The sequence below is a fragment of the Mauremys mutica genome, chromosome 2 (assembly GCF_020497125.1).
Source record: "Mauremys mutica isolate MM-2020 ecotype Southern chromosome 2, ASM2049712v1, whole genome shotgun sequence".
In the NCBI taxonomy this organism is placed as follows: domain Eukaryota; kingdom Metazoa; phylum Chordata; order Testudines; family Geoemydidae; genus Mauremys; species Mauremys mutica.
In genome coordinates this window covers 102,908,576-102,922,027 of record NC_059073.1, presented here as the reverse complement: position 1 = coordinate 102,922,027, position 13,452 = coordinate 102,908,576, and the positions used below count along the sequence as shown (strand labels likewise).

The 13,452-nt window shown below is 38.6% G+C and overlaps 1 protein-coding gene across 1 annotated transcript in view; it reads right to left on the bottom strand.

Moving 5' to 3' along the window:
• Positions 1-705: 705 nt before the first annotated feature.
• ZNF407 (zinc finger protein 407) overlaps positions 706-13,452 on the bottom strand; it is a 398,789-nt gene continuing 386,042 nt past the window's right edge. The window contains exon 8 of the mRNA XM_045007628.1: positions 706-3,215. Coding sequence (XP_044863563.1) covers positions 1,852-3,215 — 1,364 coding nt within the window. The 3' untranslated portion in view covers positions 706-1,851. The remainder of the gene's footprint in view (positions 3,216-13,452) is intronic.

The following is a 13,452-nucleotide window of genomic DNA, read 5'->3' as shown; positions in this document are numbered from 1 at the left end:
ACCAAAGGCTACAGTTAACAGGAGAAATGATCAAGAAGAAATATTTCCACTGAAAAACATTCAGGTTTTGAACATCTGTGAGAGTCTTGCAGAGGGCCATCATTTTGTAAAGGTCACCTTTATCCTGATAACAAACGGGAGTTGATCCTGTCACTGTTTGCTGAAGACAGTATTTAAGAGTAAGTGAACAGCTTGTCACCTCTAAGAAAGATGAGCAAGTCAAACTCAGCTAATTATGAATCTTAGTGTCTAACTTGAAATTTACTTTTTTGGGGGGTCTGACACAGATACAACCTTAACGCCTGAGGGGGAGGGGGAAATGAAAAGCCAGCAGGATCTTTTAGCTTCAGAGTGAGGCACCTTTTCTATTCAACTCCCTCAGAAAAAACATTTTTTAAACAGTTGCTCCAAGAAGAAACTATTGTTTTACCTCTCCCCAACTTTCTTACACTTGATGATTTTAAGATATTAATCATGATAGGAAATGCAGTTATCTCTAGAGTCTGCTTGGTTTATACCCTAAACACTTGGACAATTATATTAAGCATGCATGAGGCACACTTCAGAAATTAGATTCTTTTATCTTTATCTATCTATCTAGCCAAAGAAAGGGAAAGAGAAAATGCGCAGACATAACTGATACCATTCATTTCCTGCTGCTGAATGCCAGTGTTGTTTATTGCTTAATATTAAAAATCATGATGCTTCTTTTTAATGTTAACATTTTATTTGAAAGAATCCTCCCCCAAAATCCCAACCAAACCCCCTTACCATTTTATATTTTACAACTTCTTTTTTTAAAAGAAACAAAATCAGTTGTATCAGGAAACAAATCTTTTCTACATGAACTTGCATTGAACAGTTGCAGTGTGTCCACAACTAGATAATTGACATTCTGGTCTAAGCAAGAAATACAAGGTCACCTTTTTTCTACTTGTTAATGTCAATGTCAGAATTTTCATTAAAAAAATCCCTAACATTTCAAAAAGTCATTCACAAAATGAACTGCAAAATGGTATTTATATGAAGCACTATTTGTAAGAAAAGCAAAACATTGACAGTGACAATATTTTTTACCCCAAAATGCACATTTCATATGCAGGGCTTTTATATTTGAAATTAAGTTGCAAGTAACAGGCATTAAGCTTTTTCTAAACCAAAACAGTTTTCTGAATACATGTATCAAGACTTTTCTAAAGTGTAGATTTTAGAGGTCTCTCTTGCTCAAGGTCCAATGCAAAACAATGAAAGAGTTAACTACAGTTAAAGAAAAATGATTCTCTCAGACACAAATTTAGAAAGGGTCATTATGCTGAGATGTTTTTGACCAGGGACATTTTAGAGCAAGACTTTAGAAAACTAAATGTCAGGCTTTCTGCCTTTGAAGAAGACAGGACAACACTTGTAGTATCCAACTTTACTTACAAACTGTCACCTCATATTTTTAACATGTGGTGTGATTTTGGTTTTTTAATTTTTTTGCTCACAAAATGTATAAGTAAAGTGAAAAAATTATGTTTAGCATAACCACAAAAACAGTCAGACAAGGCATAAACCAGGAAATCACCCTGAACTCACAAAATAATCCAAACCAAACCAGAATCATATCTGACTCATTTGGGTGAGGGAAGGGGAGCTTTAGTCATTTTCTTACCATATTATGCCTGTTAATCATACTCAGGTCAACTTTCTGTCCATTGTAATAAGATAATACCTTTTCTGTATACTCTTCCCAGTAGCTGACATTAACCTCACACAGTGAGGCTGGCACCTGGATGGAGGAATATCATATTATGAAGGTTTTACAAATTAAGTTCCTACACGTCTATTAATTTTCCAAGAAACAATTCTTCACGCTTCTTGTAGTTCATTACTATCTCCCTGGCCCTGAATTACTGTTGCTTGGGAGCCACTCTCTGTATAAATGACCATACTAGTTAACTGTTCTCCTGTTCCATCAGGGGATGCGGCTTCAGCATTTATAGCAGTACCAGCTTCCAAAATCTCTTGAGACTCAGCTGTCTCTATCACAGTGTGTGAATACACACCAGTCTCATCTTGTATATCTTGTGGTAATTCTGTTACAATGTAATGGGTCGGACCTTCAGAGAAGTTGCCATGTGAATCCCGAACCATGGCTTGAGCTATTTCTTCTGTGACAATGATCTGTGAAATTTCTCCATCAGACTCAACTAAATCCATGTGCTCACTTTGGACACTGAGTGCATGGCTACCAGCTTCTTGCATTATTATTTGAGAGCCTTCTCTAGCCACCATATGCACCGTTCCTTCCTCATTTACAATGACCTGAGTGACACCTTCTTTCATCAGCTGGTCTGCTGCAGCCGTGTCACATACTGCAAACTGTAGTACTCCTTGGACCATTTTCTTGAAGGCAGCTTGAGCTCTCTCCTGAGATGCAATTATAGTAGATGGGTGAATGACCTGTGTCACTACTTCCATTGGTTCTATATCTTCCTGAGTCCCTTGAACTTCATGGAACATCTGTATTTCTTGTGTCTCGGTGTCATTAGGATTATTGGATTGCTCCTGATTTGTCATTTGTAACAACTCTTTGTGACTAGGCCTGGTTCTGTCGAGGAGTCCAGTTTTGTTTTCCACTTCACCCAGCTCTGTTACAGCACAAAGGAGGGCATCTAATGCTGAGGACGACTCTGGAGGATGTACTGTAGTTTCTGATGTATCTAAAATTTCCTGTCTCATTATCTGTTGCACCACAGCACTACCGGAGTCAGACACTGCATCTATTGGGACAGCCTCCTCCATATCAGTTCCCTCCACAGAGCCTTCTACCACTACCACTTGTGTCGCACCACCTGATAATTGCTCAGTGAGTATTTGTCCTGGAACCAGGCCACTCACATGAGAACCATTTTGACTTGTGGCTATAACTTGCCCATCTTCCGTAATATGCACCACCCTTGCCACCTGACCCGCCATTGCCAAAGTCTGAAGGGTAGCTGCTGCCGTTTCTTCCACGGAGGCATCAATTGCAAAGTCACCATCGTATCCTTGAATAATGATAACTTGCTGCACTTGCTCAGCTGATTGGGATTGTCTTCTGTTACTTCGAAGGGCCTTCTCTTTAACTGGAGAAACTTCTCCCAGGGCTGCTGCTGTGAAAGGACTGGTGGTCTCTACAAAGGTTGCTCCCTGACCCTTCAGCCGGCATTCGTAGGACTTGGATACAATGCCTAGGAAATAAAAAAAGTCTGTTAATAGGGAATCATGGCAAATATTTGTAGTTCACTATTTTAAACACAAAAAACTTTCCAGTGCAATTTTTAAATTTCCCTGGCAGAGAGGTGTAATATGCAATTGAACAAAACCAATTTGCATGTTTTCCAATTATTTATTTATAGAATCCAAATAATTGCTGCTGTTAACAATTCTGCAGAGTACTAACAATCTGAATTCGTTACGTTTAAAACATTCTGTATTAAGCAGCATACAAATACAGTATACAATTAAAAACCATTAACACCTTTATGAGAAAAACGTATCTGTAGTACTGCTATTTTTGTAATTAATTGTATTTGCCTGTATTACATTAAGCACAGCTGGGTGTGATAACGTGCAACATATCCTTTTCAGTATTCTGGTGTTCTTGGTAAATTAAAGGCCATATCTTTGTTTTGATGCGTTAGTTTCCTCCTCATTCCCCCACCCCAATTCCTTCCCCAACACACCTAACTGACATTATTCATTCGTCTAGTTAGTTGGAGAAAACATATAGCCTCACTCTGAACAGCGTATGCCGTAAAAATGCCAGCATGGGAATTGTCTCCTGAGTGTTTTCATATAAAAGCTTCTCAATTTACAAGTCAAAAGATGTTTTTTCCAACTACTTTCTCTGCAAACCTAACCCAGATTTTGAGAGCCATGACTAGGGCCCTACCAAAAATTCATGGCTGTGAAAAACGTGTCACAGACCGAGAAATCTGGTCTCCCCTATGAAATCTGCCCTGGGGAGGGGAAGGGCTGGGGGCGCCCCAGCCATGGTTCGTACTGTGCACCAGGCTCCAGCTGCTAGTTCTGGCAGGGCTGGGGAGGGATGGGACTTTCTCTTCTCCTGCATGGGCCATTCCTGGACCAGGTCAGACCCACCTCTGGGAACCTCCCTCAGCTGCAGGAAGCTCCGCACTCCTCGCCCTGATTTCTGCCCCCATCACTCCTCAGCCACGGGGGGAAGGAGTCACTATATAGGGAGCAGCCATGGAGTTTCATCCAGCTGAGGGAGGTTCTTGGAGATGGGTCTGACCCACTTCAGAACTGACCCCTGCAGGAGAAGAGGAAGTCCCATCCCTCCCCAGCCTGGCTGGGACTAGCAGCTGGAGCCCCCTCTGGTTCACCCTGCCAACAGAGCCGGAACAGGGGGTGGGGCAGGGACCATGCCTCGTCACTTTTTAACACTGGCATAATTTGGCATTGCCCCCCAAACTGCAAGTCTCAGGTAGGCACAGAGCAGCATCAGCATTTTTAAAACCCTATGACCATGAAGTTGACCAAAATGGACTGTGAACTTGGTAGGGCCCTACCAATGACAAAGGTTCTGCAGGCCAAATGAAGCCCCTGTTACCCCACTGTGTTGAAAATACAACCTCACTGATACCGTGCAGCCTCCCTTTCCTTTGGTGCAATTGCACAGGTATAGTTGACTGGATCTTCTGTGGATGCAGAAGATGGAACAGCATCCAGCTCACTCTCACTTGGCTATGTGGGCTGTGCAGGGCTAACAGGTGCAAAAAAAGCAGTAAAATCTTATTTTTGTCACAAAAGAGAGCATCCAGGACTGAATGTACGCAAGGAGCAGGCCTGTTGTGCAGGAGGGTATCATTTTTACATTTCAGAGTAGACCTTCACTTTCAGTTGCTGATTCTTTGAGCCAGTAAGTAGTAGGTGCTAATGAATGGCACAGTTGCTTTCCCACCTCAGAATCCAAGCAAGTTGCTCCTTCATCTGGCCTTGGAGGGCTCAATCATCCAAAGTGCTGAGCCCATTGGTCCTAGTCCCATAAAACACTGAAGCGTGTGCTTAAAGTCAAAGAGAATAATTTCTTAAAGTTAAGCACATGCTTAAGTGCTTTGCTGGATCAGGGCCAAAGTGCTTAGCACCTTGCAGCAGCACCACGCCTCAACAGCATGAAATACTAAGGTTAAGATCAAGCCAGGGTCTCATACACATCAAGATAGTACTTGTGCCCAAAAGACTGGGCTGTAGATGATCTATTAATTTTTAAAGCTTCAAAGCTTTGGCTGGATAATTATACTACAGAACACATGCATGAAGTTTGTTAAACTGAGCGACTGCAGCTCAGCTTCAGAATCTAAACTGGAATTAGACAAGCTTCTTCATCTTAGCTTGCAAGGCAGGAGGGAGCTTTAATGGTTATCTTTGGAAAGGAAAATTAACAACTTAAACTGTTAAGTATTTCCAAATGATATTGCATGATTGATCTGGCACATGCTATTGAATTAAATTTTGGCAGGGATAAGCTATGTTGGTATCATTGTTATTTATCCTGTTATGTTTTTCTCTCTGTGGGCACTGACATACACAAGACCCCCAAACAAGAGAAAAAATAGGAGGCAGAAATCAGTATCAAAGGATAATTATCAAAATAATCTTAACATGTCCATGTTTCATAATCACATAGGATTAATTAATTCTCTCAGGAGTCTTCTTTGTTGACATGACACAAGATGGGTCTTGCAGTGATATGGCAAGAAATCAAACTAAATCTACAAATCATAAGTATTCATTGGATATAGCAGAAACCACACCATCATTACCCTCAGAAAAAGGTAATTTAGGTACAGTAGAGATCATACTGTCATCACACTTAGGGAAAGGTCCAGTTTGCAGGGTCGGAAAGAAAAAGAAATGCATCTTGTTCTTAGCCTCTAAAATAAATGCTGTATCTGTGAACCTATGCAACTTCAGTCTTTACTCTGCAATTCAATGGGAAGTCTCTTGGGTGTAGAGTTATCCAGTGAATTCCTTGCAGCACTGATAATTACGCCATTCTGACTGCTTACTTAATCTATTTGAATCCAGAGGTGAGTTAAGCCACTTCCTGACCATTAAAGTAAACTACATGGGTAAATACTGCTGTCACAAAGGGGTGTGATGAAGCTTAACTACACCAACATCTTAACCTCAGCTCGGTGCAACCCCAGCTATTCCATCACAGTTCATAAATGCGATTGCAGGTCCATCTTTTGATTCAGCAATTTAATAACTTCGAGTGCTGTCAGTACTGCTTTGAAAAATGGCTCCTATAAAATGTAACAGCCTCAATCAGATTGTAAAAGATTCACCCACTGAAGATCCTTCTATTTCAACTATAATGAATTAATGTTGAGCTATGTAGAAGTTCAAGTGTCATTTAAACTAATGTGACTCTCCACTGCAACTTTAAATTTTAACTGGACTATGACCAAGAATTTACTGGGAACATCAACTTCAATTTTAGTGATCTTCATGGTACATACGAATTGTATATTTTATAGGTTTTCTTTGTTTTGAAAGTGAAGAGCCAAAGAGGGGAGATATTTAGGAAACAGTATGTTTTAAGGATTAGTTGCTATTATGACTTTGGGACAATACAGCTGTATAATGGGCACTGCTATTCAACATAATATTTTTACGTTGTGTAATGAAAATGTCGCATTACTTGACTGTATCAAGCAGCAAGTCACTTGTTACTAAAAGTAAAAAAGGAATGGGGGGAGGGAAAGTGTTGATTGTCATGCCAAACACAGGCTAAAATACAAACGTACATTAATATTAGGAAAACTACACTTGCTGCTGATAGTATATCATTACAAATTGAAAAGATACGCAAATAAACATTCAAAGGACAAAACACAATGATGCAAGAGCTCATAGCCATAAAAAATTGCAAAGAGGTGTTTCATATGTAGGGGTGCAATACTCAGAGAAATGGTTTCTTTCCAAGAAGCCTGTCATTTTAACAGAGACATTATTTATCAACTGGCATCCTCAGTGATTGTTATTTTTTTATTTGAAAATGTCAAGATTTTAGACATTAAATCCATATTTCCAGGCTATTTTAATTCTCAGAGAGCACACACTCCCCCAAATATGGCTAAAAGATAGGCTTTCATGTTTAATATGTGTTTGGGAAACTACAAATAGGGTTTAGTGCTTTTTTTTCTCTTTTACTCAATACCTGACTTCTTTCTTTTGTGTGTGTGTTACTCTTTTGTTACTGTCATCATTTTTCCCCACAGAATAAATATCTTATTTTTTTGTTAAGCTTACATTTAATTAAAATGTACAGGATTTGTGCAGTAAACTCGAATGAAACAAATAAAACAAGGGCCCCTCTCTTGAAGGCATACGTTGTGAATGAAAAATGTCATTACAGACTAAAAAATTTTGCAGTAAACAGGGCCTACAGAGAGAAGTTTCCCCCGTAATGACATCCATAAAATACACAAATGGCACTTTTAGTACCATCCTGAATATGGCATTTTCTGTGCTCTACACACAATCTAAATGGTTTGATCATAGAGCATAATACTCCATTGGGTTTATAGAACAATCAATGTTCCATAAAATGATGTATTTATCCAATAGTAGGCTCAGCAGTTACTGGTGTATGACATTGTAGGACACTGGCTTTGTACTGTTCAGCAGCACACATGCTGGCTGTAAAACTTATCTAACACTACTTCAACAACTTCATCTCATCTGTGTCAAGTAATTTGTTGAAGCCTCAGCTTGGTTTAAAAAAACTTGTAATAAAAATTCATAGAATTTTCAAGAGAATGAAAACTGATGACAATAGAAAGGTCACATTGTGTCTCTACTAAAGGGGTCAAGGGTCATTTGCAGTTCTAAAGCAGAAAGTAGATTTCATGCATCGTGTAGCAGATAAAGATGGCATTAAAGAGACTTGTCTCAGAAAGAAATGCGTAATGTGTTAGGAAAGTCTGTGCTAATATTGTATGTAAACCACAACTTTGCTCTTAATGGGCGTTCCTTTAGATTTCTAAGCCTTTTCCAAAAGTTGTATTAAGTGGTTTTACACAGTGACATTAAGCCTAACCTACCCTTCACAATGCACTCACTAAAAACGAGGTATTAAATTGTAAATGAAATAATGGGCTGGCTTGTTATGACAATGGAAATTACCTGTGTTTGTATTGTAACTTATAGAGTTATTTTTCCTGATACTTTTAAACTTTTGTGAGGGCTGATATGGAGCATTATATTCAACAATGGCTCATTTTGTGTACTTCAATTTCAAGGAACGCTTTATCCACAAATACAAATATTTAAATGAAACCATATTATTCAAGAATGCTAAGAAGTCAGAACTACTTTTAACATAAAAAAATGTGACATGTTTCTCACGTGAAATCCAGTAAAATTCCATGATATTCAATGAAATACAACCTTTCAGAAATATTAAAAGATAAATGAGTTAACTCTACAAGAGCCATCACCAATAGTTTTGCAAGTCAAATCAATATCAATAACTGCAATAATAATTGGTTCCTTTTTTAGACAATAATTGTCTAAATGTTAGTACAATATATTGTATGATATGGTATATCAACTATTCAAAGGCAAGCTTGAATAATTTAGGGCTGATCAAACTCCCCTAAAAGTCCAGAGGACGTCTCCCACTGACTTTAATAAGAGATATATCAGGTTCTTGATGTACTGTGTATTGATGCATGCTCACAACAATAAAAACATTTTCTCTGTAAACCACTATTTTCATTCATTTAAACGTAGTGTACGAATTGGTGTGTGGTGCCCCATTTCTGAAGATAAAAAACAAAAATAGGTTTGGCTTGATTTTTCACAGATGCCTATCTCTGCTCTTTAAATACAAACCCAGTTCTCTTTATTCTTTTGTAGGCCTATGGTTCAAGAGAGACATACGAGCCAATGTTTTTACACCTGAGTGCCAAAAGTTAGGCAACTTAATAAAAGAGGCCTGAAAGTGCTGCTGAGAAGCTCCCATTGAAGGGAAGTGCAGGTGTTCAGCATCTCTGAAAATCTGGACATTTTTATTGAGCCATCTAAACATGGACTTAGGTAAACTTAGGTAGCTTTAGGCAACTGGTCAACATTTTGGCCTTTATATCCTATATTTAGGATATTTAGGATATAAAGAAACTAATTAAACATATTCCTAATGGTTATCATTTGAAACTCCATTAATGCACATCAGCAGACACTATTTTTGTCACTTTAAATATTAGTATTCATATTAATTGCTTCACGGATATGAAATGATGTAAATTGGTAAGAACGTGTTACATAACCTTCCGTACAGGAGCCATTACAGTGTACTGGCATGAAGATTCCGTATGCCTAAATTAAAATTTACAATGTGGGTTAAACCAAAGTATTTGTAATCTGTGTAAATATGTGTGAACATAATAAACCAAAATGGCTTTGCAGAAGCTATTATGTTCAGGAAGACAGTATATACCTGTAACGTAGTCCAAATAAGTCCCTATACAGTGGGCCATACCAACTCCATAAGAAACATAAAAATATAATCAAAGAATTTAAAACTCATACACTACAAATGTCATGAGATTTTTTCCACTTTTTTTTAACCATAAAAGATAATTAAATAACAAAAACAAATTTCAAATAATATTAAGAAATCAATTTAAACCTAAAAAGCAAAACTTGTGCTTAAGGTTGAGACTCAAAATATCCTCCAAGGCTTCTAGTTTTCCCCTCAACCCACTCTATTGTGCTTAGATATTTCAAGGTCTCACAAGAATTGCTTGAGTACAGGATGATGTTTTAACCTTAAAAGTGGCTTAGAAAGTAGAGCATGCCCTCCCTGCTACTTTAAAGTGTATAAGGACTCTGCCTGAATTGTTTTTTTAAGTTCATAAATTAAATGGGGATGGAGTTTCCTGCTTGTATTTTTATGTCTTATCTATCTCGGAAGGATCTATGGCAATTAAGAAACTAGTGCAATGCGAGCCAAAGACTAAGAGCTGAGCAATTCAGAAGGGAAGGGATTTTTAGTCAGATTGTTTAAACACTTTGTTTTGTGTTTGGCTTTGTTTACCTCCAGTGCCTACTTTACCCTTGGGAAAAGGCTTTCTTTGTTAAAGTTCTAAAATCTCTGTCCCTACACTTAAAGGCTGAGAGCTAATCTTACACATCTCTTGAGGCCCCCTTTGATGTTCTTCACCAAACTTAGGAGAGACCAAAAACACTTTTGGAAAAACAGAACAAAACCAACCTTTCAGATCTTTATACATTACAAAACAATATGGACACACATCCAATTTTTTAATTAAAAATCCTTTACACATCATCTTTAAACCTGCACACTCTGATCTAAACAATGGCAATTATGCACAAAAAAACTCCACTGATCATGACAGGAATATACTGTTCCAAAACCAGAATCTCACATAACGTAGGCCACAAAATAATAGAGATGTCTTATGGACCACCTTCCCTACTATTCCCAGATTAAACAAACCAACTCTCTCCACCTCCCATTTGTGATTTTGCAAGTTATCTTCTCCACTTGGATTTGTGATCATATAACATTCTTGTGGCAACTTCAGCAATTGCCTATATGGGAAAGTAATATTAGGGGAGTACTCAGTATAGTTTGCTAGCTCTTCCAATGCAATTTAGCAGCTGGAAACAAAGAAGAGGGCCAGCACAGCCAGTTCTTTGCAGACTGCCTCCCAGTGCTGCACTAGCCACAGTATGGGAACAAGGGACATAGAGGTTATCTAGTTTTTCTACTTCAACCCCTTCACTGCAGCTGGAAAGTGCATTTGTCTCAACAGCACTTTTAAACCATAATCCAAACTTCAGGACATACCAGATATGCTTGACCAAATTGGAGGACTATATTTCTTGGACACAGACAGCCTGTCAGGCAGCATCAAAAGTATAAAAGCACTATAATTTCTATCCCGTGGTTAGGTATCAAGTGACTGGAAAATCCATCCAGATTTTTTTATAGAGCTGATTCCAGATCTTATTTATTTCATAACACAAAGTTATGGATCACCACTGATCATTAGTATCTCAACAGGGTTTTATGGTTTTCAAGTATATACACACTTTGACCCTGGTCTTGCAATCTTTTATTTATCAAAGGCTATGTCTACACTGCACTTTCGTTGTTAAAACTTTTGTTGCGCAGGGGTGTGATAACCCCCCCCCCCCCGCACCACCCCGAACGACAAAAGTTTTAGTGACGAAAAGCACTGGTGTGGACAACTATATGTTGGTGGGAGCCGTGCTCCCGGCGACGAAGCTACTGCCCCTTGTTGGGGGTGGTTTTATTTTGTCACCGGGAGAGCTCTCTCCCGGCGACAAAGAGCAGCTACACTGTGTGCCTTACAATTTGGCTGTAGTGGCACAGCCGCACTGTTGTAAGGTGCACAGTGTAGACATAGCCAACGTGAGTGCTTACTGCGTTGGTTAGTCTCAACCGCCAAAGGGACTAACCACGTAGCTTGCGCAATGTGTCATGTTGGCCCAGGGGATTAAGAATTCTCAAGACTGAGTAGCCTCTTCTAGTATTTGATGCACATGTATGTAACTCGAAAATGAACTGACACACAGGATACCTAACATTAAACATCTCAAAAGAATTGGTATACTTTTAAAATTAAATGATACAAAGGACAGTATATTACTCTAGCAGACCTCTGAAAAATAAGTATTATTGATTTTATTTCTTTTGATTTGCACACTCATTCAGTAAAAAAGGAACACCTGTTCATTGCTTGAGGGTGCTTCTTGACACACTTGAAAAGCACAGCAGCTTTAGGTGAGACTGTTTGGTGCTAAATAGAACAATACGTTTCCCTAATTATTTTCTTCTAGGTAAGGCAACAGAAACTATCACTTATTACTTGGTAGTCATATTTGTGTTTCATTTATAAATGCAACTATGTTACAGAGTATTGTCATATCTTTCCAGAGGAAATTACAGGAAATAATCCATTTGTCTTCATTGTAGACACTTTTGCATGTATGATAGAAAACAAACCGCTATTCAATAACTGCACAGAGGCACCATTAAAATCAAATTTACAGTAAACAGAACCTGCAGCTGGGGTAAAACACTAGCTGTTAGTATTTTAATTATCAGAGAAGCTTTCGGAGGTCTAACATCTGCTCATAGCCAAATGACAGCAGCTGCTTGTGTACACTTAAAACAATGTGAATTTCTTCTATAAATATTAAAACGAATCGTATGTTATGTGTTCATCACAGCTATATTCCTATTAAGCTGGTTATATCTATAGGGCATTTTGAACTTCTTTCTTGTGGCAAATTCATAAAGGGCTGACCTCTTCAAAAGAATGAGAGCCAAAGACAGCAAAAATACTTGAGTCTGTAAATTGAAAATGTTTAGAGACAGTACTAGAGGTCACCCTCTGCCAAGATGTTACCAGTAAATGCTAACAAAACATCAGCAATAAGTTTTGATCATTGTGCTCTGTAGTAACTTCAAGGACAGGACTCCTCAGAATGCACAGTGTCAGGCGTTTAAAGGATGGATTGTACTAGAAATAAATAGCAATTTAAAGCATTATTTAGTTAGGCAAACTGTCTTGTTTCAAATATTCAAATTATTTGAAGAGAGGAGTGTATAGTGACGGTCATTCTGCTTTACAGACTTCACCAACATTGCACTGGCGAGAACAGTTAGAGGTGATCTGTGGGGAAGGAGGAGCTATGTTGTGGGTAAGTGTTGGGAAAAGGTATTTGAGGTTTGGTGGGAGGTTGCTAGTTAGGATAAACATTACAGCCTGGGCTGGGGGTTCTTCACTTGCATACCAGATGCAGTAGATGTGTCCCTTTGATGCTTCCACATGCTGGGGAGAATTGATTTTATCAGGACTCTGTTTCTGTAGTAGTGGGTGAGGGAAGACAAGGCAAGAAAAAGAATGACATCACACACTAATTACTATAATAGGTGAAAACAAAGGGTGAGATGTTGAATCTTGATTCCTTTGATTTTACCTTGTAATAATTCCCAGAAACAAAGTGTGCCTATGAACAAGGATCCAGTTCTTTGTCTTGAGGGTGCTCAGTGCAAGACCTGTGGCCAATACATTTATGATTCATAGATTTTAAAGCCAGAAAGCACCAGTACGATCATCCAGTCTGACAGCCAAAGTTGATACTACCCTACGATTTGAAAAAAGGATGAACCCTTTGACTTTGCATATGTAACCAATATGCCGGATCCACTGCTAGTGCAGTTGTCCCCTGAATAGGTATATGGCTCCGCATGAGATGAAGTGAGATCTTAAAGGGGCAGCTGTTGGAGATGGATGAAAAACAGTGAGTTGCTTGGCAGCCTTCAGGGAAAATGTTGTTAAGCTGATTGACCGGTCTACTGACGATTTGGTAGGACTTTATAATATTTTTTTC